At 39.0% G+C, this 26,947-nt stretch overlaps 1 protein-coding gene across 4 annotated transcripts; it reads right to left on the bottom strand.

Moving 5' to 3' along the window:
• Window positions 1-151: 151 nt before the first annotated feature.
• Window positions 152-26,660, bottom strand: gatad2ab (GATA zinc finger domain containing 2Ab). 4 transcript variants are annotated; one of them, XM_067512112.1, is made up of 12 exons: window positions 26,501-26,648; window positions 12,088-12,276; window positions 11,338-11,637; window positions 6,861-6,984; window positions 6,513-6,644; window positions 6,300-6,371; window positions 5,460-5,573; window positions 5,136-5,354; window positions 4,749-4,998; window positions 4,231-4,631; window positions 3,862-4,093; window positions 152-2,812 (listed from the first exon to the last, which is right to left on the bottom strand). In XM_067512112.1, the coding sequence occupies exons 3-12, from the start codon at window positions 11,622-11,624 to the stop codon at window positions 2,679-2,681; spliced, it is 1,965 nt and encodes a 654-aa protein (XP_067368213.1). In that variant the 5' UTR covers window positions 11,625-11,637; window positions 12,088-12,276; window positions 26,501-26,648; the 3' UTR covers window positions 152-2,678. The 4 variants fall into 4 exon arrangements, with proteins under 4 accessions (XP_067368213.1, XP_067368212.1, XP_067368214.1 ...); XM_067512111.1 differs by lacking the exon at window positions 12,088-12,276 and having other exon boundaries at window positions 26,501-26,660; XM_067512113.1 differs by lacking the exon at window positions 12,088-12,276 and having other exon boundaries at window positions 5,154-5,354; window positions 26,501-26,660.
• Between the last annotated feature and the right edge of the window lie 287 nt (window positions 26,661-26,947).

Below are 26,947 nucleotides of genomic sequence, written 5' to 3'. Positions count from 1 at the left end.
TGACTTCTGCCTAATTGGAAATTTTCACTATTCACTACACTCCGCCTTTAGGGCCTTCTTACTATTTCACTATTTTTTTGTATAACTAAAAGTTGACTGTTGATGACTGTTACAGCTTCACTATGCATAAACATAAGACAACAGACAAAAACAGGGGTTAAAATTAGTTTTATTATTGATAGAGCAGAAAAATCCAAAAAGAAATCAAACATTTCTCATACATCATTTTCTTTTCCATTTGTACTGCCTTTAACAGTACTTTGACCCCAAACAAATGGAATGGTGATGTTGTTGTCAAACAGCAGCAGCAGCAGCAGGCAGTAGTCAGGACAGCACAGGGTTACATTTAGCAGGGCACAAAAGTGATGGGCTCAATCCAGATTGCTTATTTTGCATCCACAAGACGCGGGCACTTTCTGCCTGTCAGGAATGTACACACAACCTGGATTTCTGATGCTAATTCGAGACAGAAATTATAACGCAAGCAAATTAAATTAAACTTGTATCATCAGTAATGTATAAACTGATTTGTTGCACCTTCCTAAATGGAACCCACATGTACAGTGATGATGCCCCAGAACAATGGGATGAACGTCAACTGACGCCTGGTTACCTAATGCAGTGACACGTCTTTAAGTATAGAGCTTGACAATTATCAATGAGCTTAGGAGTGAACTCTGGATATGGGACACATATACTTACAATGTTGCATTAGATCATCATATCATTATTGTATTAGGAAATCAAAGTGAAGCAACAGGGCAGCAAGACTTAAGGTTTGTAAGTATACAGTGATAACACTACTGTTTCAATGTGGAAAGGACATAAATTGAAATATAATGGATATTATTAATGGTGTGGTCACCCTCTTTGGATGTCTTTGGTGTTTTCAAACACAAACATCCTGTTTTACCCTTTTGTCAGGTTCAATTCAAATCGTCAATAATACTCATTTATATTTTTTCCCCCCATTTTCCAAAAGGGCACATAAATGATAAAGTTAGTTAACAAAACCACACCACCTCAGTAACTGAAATCAAAGCATGTGGATGTTAAATAATTGATATCTATGAGCGATGGGAATTCACAATTAATGTAGGACATATTGTACTTCACTAGCTTATCCTGTGCTGCTGCAACCTGATTACAAAAATGCACTATAGCTCATGTGGAAAGGCATAGTTAGCTCGATTCAAGGACCTGACACAGATCATACACACCTTTAATAAAGACTAAGAAGTTCATGTCATTTGTTGCTATAGGGGTTTTTGCATAACTACATTCTGAAAGCTGTCCAGCTTCTCTCAGACCAAGAGGAGGGTGAGGGGAGTTACTGGACACAATAGAAAACAAAGCATTTTAAGTCGAGATCCATTCAAACGTGGGGCATAAGCATTTGCCTTTACTAAGATGACCCATTAAATAAACCCAGAGACAGTTTGTCTATAGAAGTAAAAGAATGCACCACAATCTATGACTAAAAGCAAAACAATGTCAAAAACATGACATTCCATACACCCCCTCAGTATAGCATGAATTCATGTTTATATCCAGAGAGGGTTCAAATAAACTAGAAACCTTCTAGCAGAAGGGATTCCATTTGGGCTCCACTAGTTCTTTGGAAGTATTTCTTTAAACAATATTCAGTAAGAAGACTTCTCCAATTGTATGCGCCATGTTTCGTTTTTTTTTTTGGTTTTTTTTGGTTTGTTTTTTTTTTTAAACACACAACTCAGTCAAACCTTAATCTTTATTTTTTTAAGTATTTAAAAGTAGGCCACAACCTGGAACCCAGCAGATGTAAAACCACCTCAACAGTAACAAGCCTGTAGATTCAGATCTCGACAACAGGCCACTTCCAAAGTATCAGGGAGCACAATATTCCAAACACAGTATATGACTTACAGAATAAAAGACAAAATTCTAACATTCAGCCATACAAAATAACCCAACACACATCAACTTCTCTACTAGACAATGTCGTAGGTTAAAGAGAAGAGGCAGTCTGTGTGCAGATAGAGATAATTTTTTACAATCTTTTGTTATTTTATTCATTTTTGCAAAGCTGAAGCAGTTATTTTGTGGATGGTCCTTTAAGCTCAATCACCATCCCTGTGATGAGGTCTTCAGTTAAGTTCAGTTTAGCCACCACCTGGGCCCGAGTCTGACTGGCTCAGACTAGAGAGGGACGGGACCATAAGGCGAATATTTTATTGTATAGAATAGTGATTATTATTTTTTCCTGCCTAATCCAGAGGCAGGGGAGCTCAGGGATTGGGTGGCAGCTTCCTCTTGCACGCATATGGGAAGATCAACCAATATACAGAGAGGGAGAGGCAACATCACTAAAGGAGTTTATAAAATTGTACAAGTCTATGTCAACCCCAACGATCAGAAAGGTACCCACATCGACAAACTCCTCAGGTCACAGATGCTGTTGCAGCACAACTCCAATTCATAATGAAGAATTCAGGTAAGGAAGATGGCAGCAGAAATATCTGAGGAAGAGATGGAGGAGCACTTGCATCCAATGGGGGAGAAAAAAAAAAAGTTTGATTCTCGCTGCACCATTTTGGCCAGAGGAAGAGTCCATAGAAAGGAATAGAATGATAATGAGAATGGCTGTTATTGATATTAAGAGAGTAATAGTTATGATGTCAGTAGGGAGGAAAATTGCATTATTTCCATGCGTTGGCCGCTTGGGAGATAGAACGGGAGGGAATCATGTCCAGCAGGTACTCTCGCTGACGCTCCACAGCAGAGGAGCTCTTATGAGCAGACAAGCTGGGGTTTACATAGGCCATGGTCATACCTGTCAAGAGACAAATCAGTGGTTAATTTACTGGATACTAACATTTAAAAAATTTGTATTTATTTATGTTAACATGCACTCAAGTAACCAGGTTTCAGTCTGCTTTCTTGAGAAAGCTGATTTCTTAACTCTCATGTTAATGGGAAAGCTGGTTTCCGTAATCTGGGTAGGGGATTATGGAAACATGCTTCCCACGGGGAGATTTCCCCAGGAGAACACAGATTTCTCAGCCATGTATACAGTTGGGTAGCTGGGTTTCTAAAGTTTCTTCAACAGCACATGTACACACTAAACGTTTTCAGACAGGGCAAGTAACTGAGTGGGATGCTGAAGAAAAAGGGAGCTCATTCAGGGGGTACTTTTTTTTTCTCTCTCTTTTTTTTTTTTTAAATCAAAGTATCCCAAAAGTCCAACTGAAAATTAAACTGATGCTTAGTGCCACATGGAAGTCTAAATAAGTCACTTTTATACTGATGTTTTATTATTTAAACAGAGTGAGCTGTGTATCAGCTCATGTCTTTTCCATATCTTATTTCTTTCCTTGTGCTGTCACTCTGCAGCAATGCAAACAAAAGAAAAAAAAAAAATTTAAGCAGGATTTTCCAAAAAACAGATTTCTTAAGTGCACGTCATTTCTGATTACCTGCACAGGTCGGTCTCTCTGTGCAACCTGGTTATTTCAGTATATGTAAACACTCATTAATTCTATCAAGACATTTTACTCAATTTTGCTCTATACAGCATTTCATCTAGTTTTCATGTAGTATTTCATGCAGGTGGAAGACAAAGATAAAAGTCAGCACAAAAAATGATGTCCCCCGCTGGAAAAATGTCACCTTTTAGGTTTTTACTTCTAAGCATACAAAAAGTCAAATATCACAAGGAATACTAAAATGAAAATGCTTAGCCTGAGGAAATCGGAAGAAAGGGCAAGGTGTGACAGTGCCAGAGAGGAATCCACCTTAGAACAGAGTGATTACTCCAAAGAGGAGCAGAAAGCCAGAACGGGTGGAGCGCGTTCTGTCTAACCTCGTCTCACGTTTATCTACCTGTGTTGCCACTGCTCTGCTTCCTCCAGGCAGTCACGTTGCCCTGGTTACTGCTGCTGCTGCCGGCGCTGACCTTTGCCCCTTGCTGCAACTGGCGTGCTGCAGCATGCTTACCTGCCCTGCTGCCCAGTGCTGCTGCTGTCACTGCACTCTGCAGCTGAGAGGAGGAGGTGAATGAGTGTGCCACACCGCGAGAGCTCACAGCAGCCTGGATGCTGTGAGACAGCTGACTCTGTAATGATAGACAAAGCAATGTGAGTGTTGGTGCACAAGGTAATTAGCATGCAGATATTTTGGCTGCTGATCTACCAGGAGAAACAGGTATTTAAAGCAAAGAGTTGATTTATTCCATTGAAAGAAAATGTTAACCTTCTTGATTGCCGAGTGGTGGGCAGCCACAGATGAGTGCTGCATGGCAGCTCGAACCTGCTTGTACTGCTGGGACACCAGCACCTCACTCTTTGACAGTGAGGGAGAGGAGGACGAGGTGGTTTTAGAGACCGAGGAGGAAGATGAGGAAGCAGCTTGCTGAAGGATGCGCTGTTCAATCTCTTGCTCCTGCTGGAGTGCCTTTACAAATGCTGCCTTCAGCCGACTGGTGTGCTCCGCCTTTAGGGCCTTCTTCTGATTGGATGACATACAATGATCACAGAGGATGGTTCCAGCCTTCTCCTTTCTCCAGCGGGAGGTAAAGTCTGTCTTACACTGGGCACAAGTATATGGCTCTTTGGGAATGGAGCCAGCCATTGCAGCAACTGGACCCAGATTGGCTATGTGGTGAATAAAAAGAAGCAAGAGTTTTCTTTAGACTTGACTTCTACCTTTACATTATGCAGATCCAACAACCATTGCAACATCTACAAACCAACTAAAACAATATCACGCACCCCTGCCATGCATCTCCAGAAGTTTTTGCACCACCTCTTCCAACCCCAACAAGTAGATAAACTCGTTATTGGCAGCTGAAGGCAGAAAGTTAAACTCGGGGGCAGGAGGTTTAGGTGGCGGGATCTCAAGAAGTGTCTTCTCCAACTGCTTACGCAGTGCAAGCTTGGCAGCTGCCTGCCGACTGGCTGGGGAGTCGTTCACACTTGAGTTGGGTGACACCGAAGAGCCCTTTAGGCTTGTTGGAGAGGCCTAGACACAAACAAACAAACAAAAAAAAAGGGATGACATGTGAGGATCCTCTAACTATGATGAGCAGGACAGCAATGTGATGTAGTCTAAGTGGAGAGACTACAATAAATTTTTATCCTCTTTAAAAGTACCAATACCTCATATTTTGCCTTCACCTGAGGGATGCTGACCATGACATTACTGTTGGCCACATTAGCCACTCGAATGAGTCCCTGCTGAATGATCCTTTGACCCTGGACCTGGACATTGGGCACTGATGCCCTTGGAGCCAGCAAAAGAGGAGGGGGGCCTGAACCGCTGTGCTGCTGCTGCTGCTGCCGTAGACTGGCTATCTGCTGAGGAGTGACTGCAATAGGCTAAAAGCAACAGACAGCCATTAGATATAAACAATGTGAAGACAAAGTGAGAAATGGACAAAAGGCTCTTAGACTTCGCTTTACACAGTATTGAGACACACTAACCTGGACTCCTCTCACCAGAGGTGGCATGACAATCTGAGAGTTGTGTTTGGACGGCACATGCCCACCTCTCACTAACGGAGGAGGTATCACCGTGCCTGAGCTACGACCTGTCACCTGAAAATACAAATACACAATAAATGACAATGACTGCATTTATATGAACTTAAGTAAGCAGGTTACTCTGAGAAATCCACTTTCTCTGATAATTGGTAAACATCGTTTAGGCTGTGTTTGTGTTACTCCAGGTGCACAGGGGGAGAGAAACAAAAAGGAAGGGACACACAGATGATCCACTTCGCAAACTTTCTGGATAAAAAAAAAATTCTACAGGGAAAAGTGAATGTAGACTTCTGCAAAACATGCTGTGTTCAATTTTCTGTTGGACTTTAGATGGATTGGGAAATTGTCTGCAATTATATAGTGTTTTTCTACCTTAATGGTAACTAAAGCGCTTTACACTGTTTCTCATTTACCCATTCGCTCACTCACACAAACTGATGGGGGAGCTGGCCTGCATTTACTGGGAGCAACAAAGTTGGGGTTCAGTGCGACATGTGAGAGGAGGAGCAAGAAATCGAACTAACAATCCTGGGGTTGGCAGACAACTGCTCAACCTCCTAAGCCACAGAATCTGGTTATGCATATACACATTGCAGAAAACTGCATTCTCTGGGCTAAATCTACCTGGGTAAATAGAGTTTCCCTCATCCCCTACCAGAATTTCCCATTTACATGACAGTTAAGAAATCAGCTTTCCAAGTTACAAGTTAGTTAAGTCAATTTAAATACACTGACTCTTAGTATTCTTGTCAATAGCGGGGCTAACAGTGCAGTAACTACCTGAAGGGCTCCTTTGCTTGAAGATATGCTTCCTCTCACCAGCGGAGGAGGAGTAGCTACAGAACCAGTTACCTAAAAAAGCAGGGGATAATATTAGTCTGCAAAGTTGTATGTTGTATGAAGAAGAAACCTGGATCTAAAATACAAAAACTATTGCTTTCCGTGTTACAGCTATTGCCTGTTAAAAAAACATGAATTCCTCCTCTTTTTTACCTTCTGTACAGTGCTCTCTTTCTGGATCTGGCTCTGTCGTAGTTTCTTTAGCAGCACCAGTTTGGCCTCTTGAAGTCTCAGTTCTTCCTTCAGCTGTTTGATGATGCGCTCCCTCTCCTCTGGAGAACTCTTCTATACACATAAGAGGGAAAAAAGGTGGTTGTGTTTATAATGATTTTTCCAGATGTCCAATGTCTATATATCAGAGATGGACAAAAAGAAAACCTAGAATATTTTGTAGTGTAGCAGTATGATCCATTGTACTCTTTCGGCTTGGCTGCTGGATGAAATCTTTAGACTAGAGGAGATCAGACTGTTGTAAACAAAGCTTAAATTCTGTTTTCCTACCATGAGTTTATCTGTGTCAGTCTTTGTCAAGCAGTGGCCATTCATGAGAGGACTGGAAGGCTCGTTGTCTGATAACACAATCACATCATCTGGTGATGGTGGCTGCCTCTCTTTCTTAATGTCACTAAAGTAAAAAAATAAAAAAATAAATAAATTTAAAAGGCAGGAAACACTTATAATGAAATTCAATCACTCAACCAAGGTTAAACAATAGGATAATTCATAAGACTGTGCAATATGACCAAAATTTAATAAAAAATTTAATATTAAGTAAATTCAATAAAAATACCACTTGGGAAGACCAATTTCTTAATGCAATTGAATTATATACTCGTCCAAAAGGTACTACTAGAATCATTGTGCACACTTAACAATTAAATATGACAAAAAATGTACAGCATAAGTTGCGACTCATCTGAAAATTACTGTTTCACATCATTCTTGCATAGGTGGTTAATAGAGTGGTGTCACAGGCCTGATGTTCACATGTAATGGTTAAAATTTAAGGCGGGTTGACCGATTCACAATGTGAACACATGAACTGAGTAGCACTTGAAATATTCCACCTTAAAAGGTTACTAGTAGCTGCCAACTGCCTGTCAGCATCATAGCTGTGTTGTTAGCTAATGTCAACTAGTTAAAAAAAAAAAAACACACACACAAAAACTAAGAGTGTTCATTCTTTGCATATTAGTTAATGCCAAGCCAATTGCAAGCTACTACATCCATGGCGCCACTTTGTCAAATCTTTTTGTTCTGAATTACTCCGTTCTGTGTCACAGTCATTCATTTGTGTGTTTTTGCTGCTCAAGCATATTTATGCAGTATGCAAGAAATCATTGCCAAGAGTGTTATTTGCAACACAATTAAAATAATGACAGAGCATAATAAAAATTAAATACATTTTTCTATTGTCACAGAATCTATATTGTCATATTGCACAGCCCTAAACATTATATTTTACTTTAGCCAGTAGATGGCAGCATATATTTATAATTTTATCATCTCTGTTGTAGTGCAAATGTGTACTAGGACACAAGAAGACATGAACCAAGAGATCAATAATGGAGTAATGGCGGCAGGGGAAGATCGCAACAATCCATTATCTATAGCAAAAGGTAACATCAACAGACATCTACTCTCCCTTCCAAAAAAAAAGTCAGTCACAAACCACATGGCTAAAAATAGTAACATTAATTATTGTTTTAATAAAAGGAAAAAGGCTTTAATAAGATGTTTAGTATCTTTTTCCAAAGGACTATTGGGAACAATGGGGACTATTGACAGGCTACATATGCGTCAACCTGCAGAGAGATGGAGATAAGAAGGAGTTGGTTGAAAATGTTATAGCTCATGGACTGTGGCAGAAGAATCAAAATGCCTGGTCCTGAGGGTAAGAGTGGTACAGAGAAGGTTGGGAAATTAGGTAAGTTAGGGGTTGTAATCTATGACAGTATTTGGGAGGGTAGGGTCATAGTGTGGAATTATGCATGCAGACATGCGGTGAAGTTATATAATTGTTCAGGCACTGTCGAATAAGAGGCTTCAGGGCTTCAAGGCCCAGTTTACCACCCAGACAGGGCCTCACCCCTCCCCTACCTCCGTGGTGAGGCCTATGGCCTAGCCAGATCGGCACAGCCTGGGCCTCTGTTCTCCCCTCCCTCCCAGCTGCCGAGACCAGAGTCACAAGCTGAGCAGAGCGGAGGTCCGCTAAAGACACTGGAGAGGGTGACAACAAGGGGGAGGGGAATACATGGCCAGGAGCCAACCTATTGTGTACTCTCACTCTCACTCAGTCACTACTTCAAGCACCCCTCCCCCACTCCAACTTATTCATCTTTTATACTCCAACTCACTGAGTCAGTTCTTCACACTCTTCTGCACACTTCTTTCTTCACATACGTTTCTCTGCTATTCTCTGCTTCCACAAAGCTGTCTAACAGCTCCCCCCCACCAGACACAGCATACTCAGTTTAACAAGGTCAACAATGTAACAGTAACCATGTTGTTTATACTTGCATTAGGACTTGACATTTTAAGCAAACTAAGCAATTACAACACAATCTACAACAATTTCTTTTTTGTTTGTTTGATTTTTTTTTGGTTTTTTTTTTACATCAACTTTTCCCAGCTGCAAAGAACATGGTAAAACCCCTGCAAACACTGCTTACACTGATACATACTTCCTGGTATGAACTTGACGTCTGGATGACAACCTGGCACTTTCGGAACACTGGTATTCTGAAAACGATTACACTCTTAAAGTACAGCTAAAGCCTGTAGGGGCAGCAGTTTTTTTCTACTATCGTTTACCTTCCATACATACAATATGAAACAGTATGAGCCACTGGAAAGGAGGAGAGATCATACCGCACAAATGCTTGATAGTGCCTTGACAGAATGACAAACTGACATGAACTAGCTTGCGGTGGATGCTACTACTTTATGTAGAAAACAGCTTACACAAGAACACCACACACCAGCTTGGTTATGTAAGGTCCAGTGTTTTTGCATGCCTTGACTTCCCCGTAAGGCTGTGTATTGGCAAGACTCTGGCGATATAATAATGCTTGTCATGATACAGGGGTTATGATTTAATCTCAGCGTTTTCCACACCTTCAATTTACTTGGCTAAGTCTTTTTCCCCAGACAGAAAGAAAGAACAACAACATCACCGATCAATCAACTAGAGGACTATTTCTCATCATCCTTTTTGCCACCAGCCACTGCGGCTAGTGGTTTTTTTAAGGCTAGTAGTTTTTTTAAATCTACTAGCCATTCGGCATTTTCCCTGGCCACTATTAGGAGATACTTCAATTAATGTAGGAAATGTCCACTCCGAAGTTTAAGGTACGGATACATTTTCAGTCAGCTAATTGGTTAGCTTACTGATTAGAATCTGTCAAACAGCATTCAGTTTTAAGGCTCTCCACTAAAACATCATAAAAGGTCAGCAAATCTATTGAAGTTCAAAACCCTGCGTTTTGTTACACCTTTTTGCACCACCACAGATCTCCACAGGAACATCTTGTTTACAGTGTTTCGTGTCATCAGTAATTAACACATAAGCGCATGGCAACAGGCTTCACAATAGACCAATATACTGTGAGTAGGTAGTGCTCATGGGAGTTGTAGTGTCATAGTGTCACACTGCAAATATTTATTCAAGCACCAAAGTGGCTACTGGGAGCGAATGGGTTACCTACCACTGGCAGGTGGTCAGCCCCAACAGATTTACAGATTCAGATTGACCCTACTATACAACAGAATAAGCTGTTAATTCTCCATACCACTACTGCAGAGTACCATTTTAATCTCAAACATTGAGACAGTTAACATGTTACACTCGTATATGTTCAGTTACTCTATTATGCACATGAGACATTAGGTTTGCAATAAATTTCCCTAATAGTTTTCAAAAGTTGGCTTACACATGCTTTTGCATTGATCAATAAGAATCACCTTGCCAAGAGTAAGCACATAAGCACATGCTGAGGATTAAATAGGGGCCAAAGGTGACACTTGAGTGAATGTATAATATACCAAAGACAGCCGTCAAACACTGACCTCAGTCACTTCTCTTGTTCCACTTTAAGTGCCATCACATCAGAGTGTATTTATCACTTTACCAAACACATCACATGACATCAGACATTTCTCAGTGTGGTCATGTGACACACCCACAACCTCTCATGGCCCCTCCTTCCTCCAACGGCTCCTTCTAATGTGGAAACCATGGCAACGGCTAGTTGGAACCAGTTTGTGACACATAGCCTTCATTTTGTGTGAAGTGTGAGACAGAGTTCAGGTGCTGTTGTGGGAGAAAATGGAGCCCAGGCCTCAGGAGCCTCAAACTTTTCAAAATAGGGGTAGACTGCTGAAACCACACAGCGACTTCCTGTTTGACTCCTGTCAGACCACTTGCTTGTGCAGAGTTTGTGAGAAACCCGACACTCCAATATACTCATCTCTGTGCATAACCACATATGAACTCCAAAGGACGCAGTACATAAATAATCCCTGTTTTCAAATAAGTTTGCAAAACTGCAGACAAACACTGTCAGCTCACATCTCCCCTTTGACCCATTTGATGATCCAACATCAGTCATGCATAACCATAACAGAAATACAGCAAACATTTGTGCATCTTCGACTGTAAATTATGCAAACTAGTTTATAAGCAGATTAGGGTGCGCTTTCCTGAGCTTGAAGTATTTACAAAATGTTTGCTATTGACAAAGTTGGCTGTCTATGCAATGTAAAGGCCTAGTGTACAGGAATAGATGTTAAGTGTCCGAGGTAAAGTGTTTATGGTATTGATTTCAGTGTTGTTCACACATTGCTGACTTGGACATTACAGTTTAAACTGAATATGTTCCTTATGTCCCACAACCTCTTTGCCCATATCCACAATAAAGTAATGTTAATATCACTACAAGAGTTCACAACTGGTATTTCCCATGTCTTACTGTCTCACCTTTTGGATGTGCTCATGTCGACAGGTTCATCTCCAGTCTGCACCTCCACCTTAATGGTGGCCTTCACTTCCCCAGCCTTAAGAATGCTGGCTGCTACCTTTGCAGCCTGCTCACTCTTGAGCTTTACACCGTCAGCTCCAGATCCCACCAGGGACAGGGGAGCATCTCCTCTGTCCAGCTTAACCCGTTTACTGTCCATGTCCCCCTGGGAACCCGCAAGGGCTGCATGGTCCCTCTCCAGAGCCCGCTTCTGACTGCGAGTTCGACGCACTGCCTCCTCTGACATGGCTGCTCTCACCCTGGAAAAAGACAAGGAGGAAACTGTTACAGTCTTATTATATAAAGCAAAACTATTTAACAAAGACTACAAAAAACAAGTTAAACAAACAAACAAAAAAAAAAAAAAAAACCAAACACCACACACACTCTAAACTTTACCATACTGTATAGGTTCCTAACCACATAACCACATAATGGCCTACATATATTGCGTTTTATGGATACAATGGCCTTCAAAATAATAATAATAAAAAATAAAATTTCTCTCAAAAACCCAAGGATAAATAATCACCCTTAAAACATAGTGACGATATGCTTTGTTGTTAAAATACATTTAAAACTGTAAAACAAACATTTTAAAACAGAAATTTTGCTTGACATCATAAATGACAAACCCTGAAATCTAATTCTTTCCTAAAAAAAATGACAGAATTGACAAAATGAATAATCAAAAATGTTCTTCCAATCACCTAATTGCTTAACTGAGTTGACATCAAAGCTCTAGTTTGAGTTAAATTTTTAATTCCAGCTGTATAGAAAAGGCACACTTCTTGGATTTGTAAGTGTCAGCCTGACTGCCAGTGCCCCAGATGCTGACCCAGATCTCACTCAGTACAGTAACAGGAATGGAGAGACCCACTTAGCTTTCTGGGAAAAACCTATTACACAGCAGAAAAACAGAACCAACACTATGCAACTGTGAACCAAGCACACAAATGCAAAACACATACTCATTATAGAAGAAACAATGGTAGAATGTCCTGAACATCACAATGGTCATTATAAAAATATTCTTCTTTTTTATTTATTTTTTTATTCTTCGATTTTGCACAATTAAAAATGCAAGAACACCCGTGCAACGATACAAAAGCTTAAATCAATTATATAGGCTTACAACAGGTGCATGTCTATATACACACCATGATCTTGAATTTCTGATTCTAAAACTGAATCAAGGTCCAAAGTGAACTTATCTTAAGATTCCATGAGACACAAAAGGGGTTTCATTGAAAACTGGTTCAAACTGGTCTTTGATTGAGAGAAGGTGCAGGTTTATTTCCTGGAAAGAGTGTGGCAGGAGGGAGACACACAGGGAGGCCATAGACATTGAACAGTGGAAAAAGGGAGGAGAAAATCTTTGGAAAGTCTTTGGACATTCCTAAACTTGTCTACAAGACAATAAGGGGGCGGACACATCAGTGCCATGGCTAACTTCTGTGGTAGTTACTCACAAATATAATAAACCATATCAACCAAAGCCCACCTTACATTATTTTTGACACTATACTAACACAATTTAAGTATTGTTAGACTCAACCGACATCATATAAGATTCTTTTAGGTATACAATAAGACTTATTAATAAGATGTGGTCTTAAACTAATAACTGGCTTTGTTGAGGCTGTACTAACAAATCACATTGTTGATTAAGTTCAAAGCAAAGTTTTTTTTTTACTGGAGATAATACAGAAGCCTCCTGTCACTTTGCATCTTGAGCACAGAGTTTTGCAATAATTTAAATCAACATACTAAACAACACAGCTATAACAATCAGTCCTTTGGTTGAAGAGCCTAAAATTCATTGTGCGTTGGTACACACCAAGGATAGCTGTGCCCTGCTCTACTATCATGTGTCAGATCTATATGTCACTAGAATGGCCTTGGTTGCTAGTTTCAGATCTAGGGACTTGGCTACCTTCGTCCCAAAAGAAATTGATGTCATCATGAATCCATTGCCTAATGCGCTGGATGTAATGCTGCTAAGCAACATGGAGATCAAATAAAATTGGTGTGAATGCATATGTTGTGCGTTATGTACACACTTGATACAGACCGAGTTATGTGTATACTAGTCTCACAGCTGAATCCTACTCGCTAAGCCTTCTGTGAAGCACCACCATTCACTGGATCCCATTTTTAGTGCATTGGTTTCTCCATGACCCTTTAGATTAGATTCAACTTATGGTCATTACACATGCACAAGTACAATGCAATGAAATGCAGTTTAGGTCTAACCAGGAGTGCAATAGCAGCAAAACCAGGATTTTCCAGTTATTGCATAAATAAATAAGTTAGTATTGTACAATATTTTGTAGATGGATATGTACATAAATAGAAATGTAAGATATCTATATATATATCTATATATACACATACATACATACACACACAAATATACAAGGCTGTGGTGAGCTATAAACAGAAGTAAGAATATAACGATAAATAAGGCTATGGTGGGCAGTAGTGAAATGGAAAAGGTCTTCTATGTGATATGAGGTCATTAACAACTTGTATAGGAGACGCACATTAAGAGCTATGAAACAAGACCATAAAAAGGTACTTTTGGAGAATCATTTGGAAAGGGGTCACTCTATGTAAGGCCATCTGAATCAACACGAGTTTCTGGGACATTGACAATGACACCTAAGAGGGTTGTAAAACATGGCATCAATACTTTAAGTCACCCACAGCTGATGTTGCATCAAAACAATGTTCAAGGTAATTCTGATACAAACACAAAAAGGTATAACATTAGTTATATCCAATAGTTTGTTTATAAGTACATCATGAAGGAGAAAAAGTTCCTGTCCAACATTTTAAAGTAATGTCAATCTCAGAGTGTAAAATGCAGTCTGTCTTAAAACAGAACACCAATCCGAAGCATATTGTTTATGCAGTTAATTTGTGTAAATGCATAATCATTCGTAGCCTTCCTAGCAGTTGCAAAGCTCCCTCAGCTCCAATCTATCCAACTGACACAATCTCCCAAACAAGTTGGGCTCGTCCAGCACCAAGTCCATCTGGACATGCTTTGCTGCTTATAAGACTCAGTAGTAGTTGTGTCTACTAATGTCCACAATCCTTGATCAGAACTCTATTGTCTGTTTCAGACTATTAAGCCATTATACCACTTTGATTTACATTACACATGTAGCCCATGGAGTCTTGAGGCAGGTTCAGATTTCAACTTTAAATGCTAACAGATTTTTTTCCAACCATTTTCATAAATGAGCTGCACCCAAAACAAGAACACACTCACACAGCAAGATAAGAAAAACCCTGCATCATGCATACACACACACACTCTTTCAGTATGAATGAATGCTGATGATTTAGTAGATTCTGTAGCTGCCTTATACTTCAACTAAATGGCATCGATTTTTTGGAGGTGCAATTAAAATCGTGTTAAAACTTCTATGTTTTCTGTGTGTCAGCATTGACAGCATGTGTGATTATTTACTTTTAAATGGATGCTAAAAGGATGCTATCCAGATAGCAAAGATGGACCATACTGGTAATATCACGCATACTCTTAAAATGCTCAACATCATACAACATTTAAAATAAAAAAAATACAGTGTGTTTAGCAGTACTCAATTAACCTGGTAACAGTTTAAAAAGGAGCCGCTTCCCAGAAAGCAGCATCACTATAAGGTTAAAACTTGTGAGGCATACCTCAGAAGCTAGGAATAAATACACAACTGCTGCATGAGAGTGCAAATTTACAGTAACTACGTTACTTATGTGCATGTAAACCAAGTTCCTATTACCTGATTTCTCTAAGTAACCTGGTTAAGTGGGAGTAAAGGCAGACAGAGATATGCAGGTTATCAAAAGGGTGAATTCTGGGGAAGGCCTGGTTTTTAGTGCAACAGGATGTATCATCAGCCTAACAATGGGCAGCTGATTATGAAAAATGCGATACATAAAAAGTCCAGCACAATGTTGCTTTTATTCAAGTGAACTACCAACGTCATCCACAACAGCGGTTAAAAGTTACTTTGCTGTAAGAAGATCAAAAACCCGTCTGCTTTGGCTGATGGTAAGGATATGGCCAAAAATTTTTGTTGATTTTCTTTTTCATAAACTCAAGACAAACATGAACAACCCAAATTTCATTGCCTTGCTGTTTTGTGTGGCAATAAAATATTCATTGTAAATATGCAACAAGAATAAAATATAAGAGGAGGTGAGATTCCTGCCGTTTCCATATCACTGAGGTAAAATGCATGCATTTATTTGGTTTTATTTTACTGACTTCACCTGATCTGGCCGCTAATACTACAGCTTGTTGATAGTGAGGCCAACACATGCCAGTGTTTCCAAGGAAACAGCAACAGTTGATATTACACTCGTAAATCCAAAGACCAATTGGTGCCACCATTGAGTGACAGCAGAGGAAGTAAGAAAAACAAAAACAAAAAAAACTTTTTCGATTTCTTCCACATCATTCAAAAACAAAAGTTTAAATCCATTAAATTAATTTGATATATCCCTCAACCTTAGCTAAATGGAACCCATAAGCATACTTTTTTAATTGGCACTGGCCAGTGCTAGCACAAAATCAAATTTGATGTCACAACACTGGGGCAGGGCTGACATTGATCATTCACCACATGATTGTTGTAACTGTGCATGTCAGTGGAAGAGTAAGAAATGAATGAGCTGGAGCTATTAGATTGTGAGGATCTATATAGGCTATTTCACATATGAACTCTTGACAATATAAGGAGAAATATTTCTAGGTTTAAATATACTCTAGGTTGTTCAAAAGCTAGTCTTCCATTTTCAATGGATTTTGTCAATTAAACAAATGAACAAAATGTTGATTCCTTACAGTATGTTAAATTGTAAAAAAAAATAAAAAAATCCTTCCAAAAAATAAAAAATAAAAAATTCCTATCCAAATCCAAATGCTAAATAACCGAAATATGAGAGGGCTACATCTATATTTTCAGGCCTAAATGTTAAAAACACATGAATAATATAAATCTTTAATGGACCGATTAGGGTGTGATTAATATTCAAAATGTAAAAAATAAATGCTATCCCATACACTTACACATGCTGCTACTTTCAGTAGCAGGTGCTTAAACTAAGTAAAGACATCATCACTTTAAAGATTAGTTTGAGCACAGACAGGAAAGAAACTAAACGTCTGCTCACTAATTCATCAGCATTGTTTGTGTAAACACCACCATTCTGATATTTGCAGGCAGCTGTTAGCTAGTGTCAACTCCACAGCCAGGACAGCTCATATAAAGCAGAACCCAGAAATTATTAAGTCAACTTCCGCAGCCTCAAGTGTCGTAGCCAGAAATCTCTCAACCAGAACAACCGATGAGTGTGCAGTAGTTTTTTCAGTGCATCCCTCCGTAACATTCAATCCAGATTTACGTTGAGATGACCTCAGCTTACTCCCTGCAAACAGGTACGTACAGGCTGCAACTATCCTGACATCCACAGAAATGAATGTCTGAATACTTTTTTATCTTTAAGACCATATTACGTACTAGTGTATCTATTAAACATTATGAAGCTGTATCATTATGTACAACAAGTACCAAAAGTAGCAAGAGGATGAGGAAGAATTTTGTAAAAGAAGGCAATCAGTGATTAGTGATCTGTGACAGTTCCTCTCAGGAGACTATGGAGGAATAGATGCATGTCCCCCTCATTTCCCTTAAAACCATAAGGTCCATGGATAGATCAGCTCTTAGGACAGAAAAAACTAAATAAAAAAAAAATTAAATAATAAATCACACTCTCTCTCTCTCTCATACACACACAGGCTGAGGGAGGTAGCAGTTGCAGGTAAACGACTAAGCCCATCTACAATTCATTCAAATGCATTTAAATCCACAAAAATATCTGCACAAAAAAGCAAAGTTACAAATATTTTATATGCTTGGTTTTTATGTGAGGTCTACGTAGGTTAAAGTCACTCTACAAAATGTAGTGTATGACCTAAATCCTTCCTCCCCTATCTTCATGTACAGTATAGTAGGGAAGAATGAGAAGCAGTTCCCTCCAAGAAAAAGGACCTGGATTGACATTGCATGTTTTATTTTTGGTCAGTCTCTTACTGTGGTCCAGTAGTTCACCAAGATCAGATCAATGGCCCTCATTCCCTCAGGTAGCATGCTAGCCAGTCATCTCCACCACTGTATTGATCTTCCCACTGGGACTAAAACTAGCAAGCTAACAGTGATTTAAAAAAATAAAAAATAAAAAAGACTGATGCTTTTCAACTGTGCCCTCAGGGTTCAATAGGAGGGGAAACAATTATACTGTTGAATAAAAGCAACACAAATATGAATTATTATTGCCCAATAAAAGACAGAAAAGCAACAACACTTTTTCCTTGAGTGGCTAAAGGGCCCTGGCCATTATAATGTTGAATTAATTGCTTAAACTACCAATTATCTTAAAAGACATATGACCAAGTGTTGAATATTTTAAATTCAGGGTTAACTAATCAGCTCAAGGTCACTTGTGTCTATAACTTGTTTTGTGTGATTTTACACAATTTAAGACATTTCAGAGCACAATTCTTATCCTTTGAGATATTGTGTCAGGAAAAAAAAAAAGATTAGTCTACCTATGCTAATCTGTGCTCACCAGGCTAAGAAGTGGGGGCAGGGAACCAGCTGAGGTGGTACCATGGTTGGGGGAGGGAGAAGGGTGCAGGACGCATGTGGTAGGCTAAGCCATAATCTAACTGTACCCAAGTGAAAAATACTCTTCCTTGTCTTCTCTCACTCACTCTCCGTCCTTCCCTCTACTCCTCCCTGCTTCACCTCCCCCCTCCTCCACCTCCCCCCTCCTCCTCAGTTCTGTTGTAGGCTCGGCCAACCCAGAAGAGTGTGTGTGTGCGCGTGTGTGCCCCTACTGGTTGTGTCCCGAACACCAAGGGTTAAGCCCCTGCCATTTTAACGCCACTGACAGATCAGACCATTAGGGTGTTACCTAACAAAATGGAAGCCTTTAACCCTGAATCTGCCAGACTGTTTCCGTGTGTGTGTGTTTGTGTGTGTGTGTGAGAGTGAGTGAGTGAGCAAGAGAGCCAGAGCCACATAGAGTCTGTATGTGTGCGCATGTCTCCACCTGGATTCTCCCTCAGCAACGTGACAACAGCAGCAAGACCAGGACATGTATACCAGACTTTTACATGATTACAGAAGAATGCATTTAGCCACATTAAAACTTCTATGATTACGGTTGTTTTTATAGACACACTGACATACACAGTTAGTCACGGTTAGTTTGTCATAATCATGATAACAACTAAAATAAAAACCACGCTTTCACAGCCAAACATCATTGTTATTGTAACAATATGACCTACATGTCATACATGTGCAGTGCATATTTTGAATAACTGATACACACCATTAACAGAACATAATTTACTGACAAGCAACTGGCATAAGCAACATCTAAACGAAGATCTTAAACACCTAAGCATGTCAAGTTACTTCTTTTCTGTTTAATTAGCATCTCTAATCACAAAGTCTCTGGATACATTTTCAACCACAAATGTTTACTAGCTATAATAAAAAGGAATGGTAAAATGTTTAACAATCCTAGACAGGGATAACCTCCAGTTTCAACCAAATTGCTTCCAAATGGTTACTGCATAATCCTATAAAACCAGAAGCCCATACCCACGTAGACACTGGTGGGCCAGGACACACGCAGACTGCTATCAGATTACATTTCTCAGAAATGGATGGTAGCAGGAAATGACCAGAGTACAAGGGGGAAAGAGCTTAAAGTGTGCAGAAAAATGCAGTGTACCAGACAAGACAACTATGAGCCAAGCACGTTATCAGCGTGCATTGCTGAAGAACCCAAAAGGGGTAAAGTAGGTCAGTTGCATCATATTTTTGAGTTCAGAAGTCAACAATCCCAACTTTCACAAGTCATAAGTGGGTGTTAATCAGGGTTAGATCACAATAAATTAAACATTCTGAAGTGTAAATAGAAATCCAAAATTTTGGTAGGCACAGTCAGATGGCACTTCTGGATTAATACTGTAAATAAAATATGTGATGGCATAAGCCAAAAAAAAGAAAGAAAAAAAAAAGGCTCAGTGAAAACACCCTTCATTCCATCACATATGCAGTAAAACCTGCCAGACGGCACTGTTAATTAATCTTTGGCAACTCAATTTCTAAGGTGGATGAAAACGAGATCCAACGAAAGGCTTGTAAAGTTTATGAAGTGCCATAACTTGCTATTCTTGTTTATTTAATTGGTGAACAAGAGGAAAAGCTCCAGAACTGTAAAGCAATTTACATGGCAAGTGTTTTGACACTTTAATGGAAACTGGTTACAAAGGTCAGCAAAATGTGCAACAATTTCTAAAATATTGATGAGCAATGGTATTAAACTACACATATGATTAGGACTGCGAGACATGACAAAAACGTCACATGCCAGTATAGTTAGTCAATTATGTATGCATGTCTGTCAAGTGCTACTTGAAGTGGTACATTTACTTAGGCCAGTACTTGCACTTTTATTTGAGCACCGAGCTGTGCTTCTACCACCTCTGCACAGAGTATCACATTTTCCTATGTGTGCGGCTGTGAAGCTGCAGACTGCTTAGAGAGGCAATGAAGATCCGTTTATGTCCTCCATGACATTATGAAGACCGTCAGTTTAAGTGTTGTAGCTGATCGGTGTATACTTGTCAAGACTGTATTTTATTATCCTTATTAAATTGTTTTTCTTCTTAGAGTCATCGTGCAAATGAACCATGTCACAAAATGTAAAGAATACTTCGCGCCTCTCATTTGAAAATTATGTCTGTTACTATTTAAATCATTCTTGCATATGTCGTGAACAGAGTAGTTTAGTCTGAAGTTTATATGGGCATAGTGTTCACCATTTTTATCCTCCAATGGATAAGATATGCATAATCTAGTTGAAATTCATGTACATATTAAAAAGCACTTGTAAATATCTAGTAATCAGTAAAGTGTAGGGCTGCAGCTAACAATTTTTTTTGTTGGTTAATCTATTGATTATTTTCCAATTAAGACATTTTTATTTAGCAATGAATACACAATAAGATAATAACATAACATTTAATTTACTAATAATAAAAAAATAATTTATCAATCATTTATATTTAAAAATAATAAAGTATGCACTGCAGGGCATTATTCATCCCCTTAAAAATAATCCAGTTTTACGGGTAATGTGTTTTACAGACTGATATGAAGTGTTTCCAAAATATAATTAAAGCAAGAGCTTTTACCATTCAAGTTAAAGGAATGTGGTGCAATCTGCAATTCCTCAGTAAACAGTTTGGTTTATTTAGTTTAAATACTATAACAGAATAAAAGAATAAACATGAAATCAGTCACTATCCCTGATACTTGTCCTCCTTGTCCCCTGCTGACGGGGACTCTCTGCTGGAGGCTGACTGTCCCAGTGTCCACCAGAACCTGTGGCATATTAGGTAGAAAAGCCTTAAGTGCAGCTTTTAATGCCCTCCAGCTTTAGGTGGATGTACAACAAGCTTGTGAACACATGATGGTGGATGGGGAACCACAGGCACAGCTGAAATGAACGCTTTTCAGCACATTTCTGATCATTTAATGACCGTTTGGATCGTTTCTTCTTATAGATCGTCAATTTACGAAGTGTTTTTATGATGGTATCCAGACGAACCCTAGTGTTATCGGGTCAAGTTAAGAAGTAACTCTGACTTTACCTGAGCAGTCTGCTCCCTCTTTGCTGCAGACAGAGACACTTGGCTGAGCTACGCCCTCGCTCAGACTGAGAGAAGATGCTGCTCCACAAATTTATGTTATTACACTAATCTCAGTGGGGTCTTGAAGAATTCATATTCAGTGACTTCAGGACACATTAATTTCTTTGTGTTCTAGTTAACTTTACAGTGCGTGGATTTAGTTGTTTTTTTTTTTTATTGTCCCAAAAGTTACCGAATTTGTATGTACTGTTATTTTTTGCCCAACTTGCGACACCCATCTCGTAAATCGATGCATTTTTGTAATTAAAATTGATGTGTCACCCAATCCGCTAGTAAAGTGTAAAGCATGCAACAAAAGCTATACAAATACGTTAGATGGTTAAAGCTGTTGTAATATTTATGGTGGGTTGATTGATTCACAAGGTGAAGTGGAGTCAAAGATCAACGGCTTTCGGCCTGTCCCTTTAGGGGTCGTCACAGCATGTTGCTTTGGCATGTATTTTTACGCTGGATCCCCTTCCTGCCGCAACCCTCACTTTTTTCTGTCTAGGTTGCCCTTGGTGGCTGAGTGGGATTCAAATCCACTGCCTTCTGCATCATATCTGAGCATAATCTATGCTCTACAGCTTTTCATCTGAAGGATGTTTACTGATGCTTCATCAAGTAAATTAAGTCCTTCAAACTACTGGTGCTACATATATTAGTTATTAACACACCAAATACAAGCCATTACATGCATTGCACCACTTTACTTTCGCTGCCTCCTCCTATTCTGAATCACCGTCATTCTCCTGTGTGTGTTTACATGGTGTGAAAATTCAAGAGTTCGATTTGCAATCCAACAAAATAAACAAGAACATATAAAACGTGGACCTTTTAATGACACTTTTGAGGTTTTACCTTCTTAAGTTATAAATCTACATAGGAATGAAAGGAATCAACAAGCCATCAACTGGTTAGCTAGCAAATATAAACTAAAAATGGTTACAAAATTGAATTCAAGTTTACATACATACATACATATTGCTTAAGTGTTCTTTATTTAACACTTAAGCAACCGGCTGAATGTATTTAAAGTGCAAGCATTGGCTTAAAGCTCCTGGAGGGTGTCCATTAAAAGACAATGTTATGAAAAGGACTAAAATTAAATCACAGGTTAAGCCTTAATTTTAAATGACCACGCTGAATGTGACTTCAGGATGTGGCTGCAAGTATTCTGTCAGCACAGATAAGAGTGGTGTCATGGCCGAGTGCAGAACATCAACACGTTTTGAATGCAAATTTGACTTAAGTCTTCGCTAACATAAAGATTTTAACCACCCAGAGGCACAAAGTTTAATTAGATTATTCAATTTTGTAGAAGTCAGGGTGGAGAGGGTGTAAAGAAAGCGCACTGATATGTGGTTGTGATTTTGGTATTAGGGTGTTTATTTCTATTTTATTTATCCATCTATTACCCAGGGCTTGACATTAAGCTTGTTAGACCACTTGCCCTTTGACTCAAATACTGAATTTGTTTTCAGATGTGAGCTTTTGTATTAAAAGTTACAAATAACTGAAGAATTTGATAGTACTTTTGTTGGGTGTTGAGGCAGCAATACTATAATGAAGCATAAAAACAGATCACAGGTCATGATAAAACCAGACAATTAGATCAACAGCAGAAAAATAAAAAGTTGAGGCAGGTTCTTTTAATGGTGGCAGAATTTAATCTTTCAGAGGGGAGAGGTTAAAAACTGTTTGTCGGCGCACTTTTCAGTTGTGTTTTAAACAGAAACAGCATCAATCAGTGCTATACGGTCAGATAAATGTGAAGCTACTCGCTGAATATTTTATGTTTTACCGCATTCTTACTGGGTGAACACTTTATCTGTAGCACACATTAATGATTTTAACATTTCATCAAAATATGGTGAAGTTAGTAAACAGGGGTAGGATAGCATCAAATGAAAAATAAGAACCTGTTCCTGTTCACCTTAAATCAGGGTTCGTGGACGCGTTAATATTGAACATCCTGCACACACCTCTAAAGTGAAATAAGATTTTAACCAAAGTTTTGTTATGTGCTTATCCTTCCGTTCCCTAACACTTATTGCTCTATTCTATGAAGTGTTTTTTAAACAATCAGAATTTACATTAAAGCTGCTGTTGTCTGACAAAGACGAAAATAAACTTTTTTAAAAAGGTCCACGGAGAGGTAAGTGATATGCCAAAGATCAATTTTCAAAATAAGATACAATTTCTTTCATTTTATCTATCTAGAAGAAAAAAAAAATAATAATAATAATAATTATTTGTGCCCAATTCGTGTCAAGTCAGCAAAATAAACAGATCCAACAGAAATATGGCAGTGGGAACAAATGAAATTAAGGCTCCCCCTACCCCACTATTTAATGTCCGGTGGAAAGCAGACAGACAAAGAGTGTGGAAGACCTCACAGTACTCTAACCTTTCACAGCGATCCTTAACTTAGTTCATCTACATTGACACCATAAACTTAACCTCTTTATCCCATGCATTTACAACTACCCTATCATTAACTATTACTTGAAGACTTTTAGCCTATACAAGGCAGTAGGCTAATGACATACATTTAGACAACTTGCACAAAACAACCAGAGGCAGCAAGTTAGACTGCACAGTTTGTTTCCTTATAGAGAAATGCCTCCATGCCGCATGTATCCAAGATCCATTTGTGTCTGTCTTTGCTACACAGAGAGTTCAAGAGTTGCCATGTCAGCACTGAAATCAGACTGGGAAAAAATCTTTAGAAAAGTCTTTTGAATGGTAGCACGTTGCGTTTACCAAAGAAAATAAATTGGAGATCTTATATTCTAATTATGACTTAATATATCATTAGTAGGAGATCTGGATCTCTTAATTAGGAGATCTTATATTGTAATTATGAGATATGGACCTCACAGTTATGAGATACTAAGTCATAATTATGAGATCCAGATCTCATAATGGTGAGATACTAAGTCATAAATATGAGATACTAAAACATAATTACAATATCTGGATCTTGTAATTATGTGATACTAAGTCACAGCAGTTGTTCTTGTCACCACCAGTTTCCTGATGTCAGCTTGGTGTGTCTCTGCCTAAACAAAACTCATCACACCACACATGTAACTTTAAACTGATGAGTCAATTCAATAATAGAAAACAGTGTTTTCCTTTTGACATCATTGCATCTTAAGCCTAGACCTGAAGTACAGTAAGTGTCCGTCATTTTTTACCCACACCCACTGTGTAGCTTGCCAGTTTTGGTGAGACTTCACAGTATTTCCTGTTAGCTTTTCAAATTAACTGTTTAGCCCAAACTAAATTCGAAATGCTGTGTTAAACTGTGACCCACACTGAGCCACAAAGATACAGGTTAATATTATTATTATTATTATAAGAAAACAAGAGCTGCGCATGAAAAATGACTCTACAGGCAAGTATGGCCACATATTTTTGTTATTTATTGCAAGAGAAAGTGTGTAGGGACTGTTGTTTTCCTGGGAAAAAAGATCACTCTTCACAATTAGCGGCATTTGGTCATTTTAATAATGTCTAAAATGTCTAATTTATTTATTTATATAATTTCAACATCCACTACTAACTATTTCAACCGAGGTCAAAGATTACATGAGGGAACCTGCAAAACCGAGATGACAAAAAATAAAGTTAATGGAAAGAAAACTTGCAAAGTACCTTCCAGTCTTCTGACAAAAAAAAAAAGAAGCTAGTGGTTTAGTGTTGAAAAAATGTATTGCAAGTTTCAACTCTGATGCAGCAGAATAGCGGTGTATCTAGAGTCATGCCTGTCTGGTCACATCATTCACAGTAAGGTTTTTCATAAGAGGCAGCCCTCCACGGGCAAATCCTAGGACCAACATAAAATGCAAAGCGACATGTGTCCCCCATCACTAGTCAAGGGTGCCAACTGTCTGCTTGCTCTGAAAGAAGGGCACTTACTCATCACAGGGTGGGATACAAACACCCCTGTTCATCTTAAATACACCTTTAAGACAGGTAAATACCCAACTGACCTTATGTGTCCACTCAAACAGCATGACCCACAAAAGAACCTTCAATGGTTTGGTTCCCCCCAAAAAAGGTCACCATCACCTTAAGAATTCAAACTGCTCATAATTTCCATAGTGATTAACATCCCAGGAAAGCCTTCAAATATTTAACTTAAACTGGAAATAAACAGTATATTAGTTACAATTTCTAGCTTGACATCAACATGTACTTGTACATGTTAAATAGTGACGAATTTGATCTCAATTACAGAAACACTCATCTTCTGGTATTACCACAAAGTAGGCATTTAGCTGTTTATGTTGTGACGTAGGTGATAGCTACTAATCCGTCGTGGACTGACACACACACCCTGACGGAGGCACAACCGTCCACCATTATGCTTCCATAAAAAGGCTTTTCACGGTTGAGCTAATCTGACAAAGTTCTTAGATCAATGGCTCATAAAGCCATAATCATACCCATCCAGGGCTAAGAAGAACAGTAATCTCGTCAATAACCAGTAACAATACTAGATATAGTATTTTATATAACTTTTGTGACCCAACTTTGCTCAAAAGAATCGCTACCTACTTCTGACTAACCCATTAAAAAAAACAAGCTATCGCATGCTAACGTTAACTTGGCTTGCCAACAACAACCTGTCCATCTGTCCGGCTAGAAAACCAGTGGCTAACTAACGCGAGCTAACAGCCAATTGGGGTTTAGCAGCAATTATAAAAATTATACGAAAGTCACAACACAGTCAGGTATATTCTCCTTTAAAATGACGACGGGGGTTACACTGATTAGCTCGGATGTTTGTGTGCATCCAAATAGCGATACACGACAATGAAACCAACCCCATCACAGTGAGCCGCTAGTGTTAAAACGCTAGCTAATGAGCTAAGTTAGCCTGCTAACGCTAACTCCCTGGACAATCGTCTGCTCAGTCAGACAGTCGCTAAATTTATTCACATCTAATCGAGCGTTAATTATATACAGAAATGACTGCTTTGTTTCTAAACTTTGGCAGCTTCAATGTGGGTTAATAACAGAGGACAACCTGCAATGTATCTTACTATCGGAGCATCATAATACAAGTTTGCCGGGGAGGTTAGTTTTAATATTCCTCGACTTTTCGAGGCGGTCTGTGGCTGGCAGTCCGTCCTCGGTAGGTGTATGAGTGTAGCTGAGTGACACACAAACTGTTACCTTGCACGTTAGCTCAAGCTATGCTACCTAGCTTAACTTACGTTAGCAGGGCTAAATCCAACTGAGAAACTTCCTTCGTCGTCATAATTTGACTGGAAATTAAAATATTACACCATTTGATATATTAATAAAATACATAAACTTACGAAGTGTAAGAGGAGCTTAAACGAGTTCCCCCGCAATTTTCAGATGTTTGATGTCGGTATTTGGGTGGCTTCGGTGTAAAAATCCCGGGGATCCCCTCTCTTCTGTCCGTTGCCACTCCGGTTGCCAGATAATGTAATGAGCCACCACCACAGGCGGCGTCATGCTGCGTTCATACACACCTCGGAAATGTTAAGTCTCCAAAGGCTGACACAGAAGAAAATGTTGCGTTACTGGACGTAAGTGCAAAAACAGAGATTGTAAAAACAAGGATAGCACTGTTAAATAAGAATCTGCACTCTTGCACAGACCCAGTATATAATTGTAAGTAAACAATCCGACGCTTGAAATGTATTATATGGAGAGCCTCATTCTATGTACGATCGGATTTGTTTGGAATGTATTAACTTTTATTGGTAATGCTGTGCTTCAGAGAAACGTCCCAGTTC

Source organism: Channa argus, chromosome 8, assembly GCF_033026475.1.
Source record: "Channa argus isolate prfri chromosome 8, Channa argus male v1.0, whole genome shotgun sequence".
NCBI classification, from domain to species: Eukaryota; Metazoa; Chordata; class Actinopteri; order Anabantiformes; family Channidae; genus Channa; species Channa argus.
Note: the sequence above shows the minus strand (reverse complement) of the source record. Positions and strands in the feature narration are given on the sequence as shown.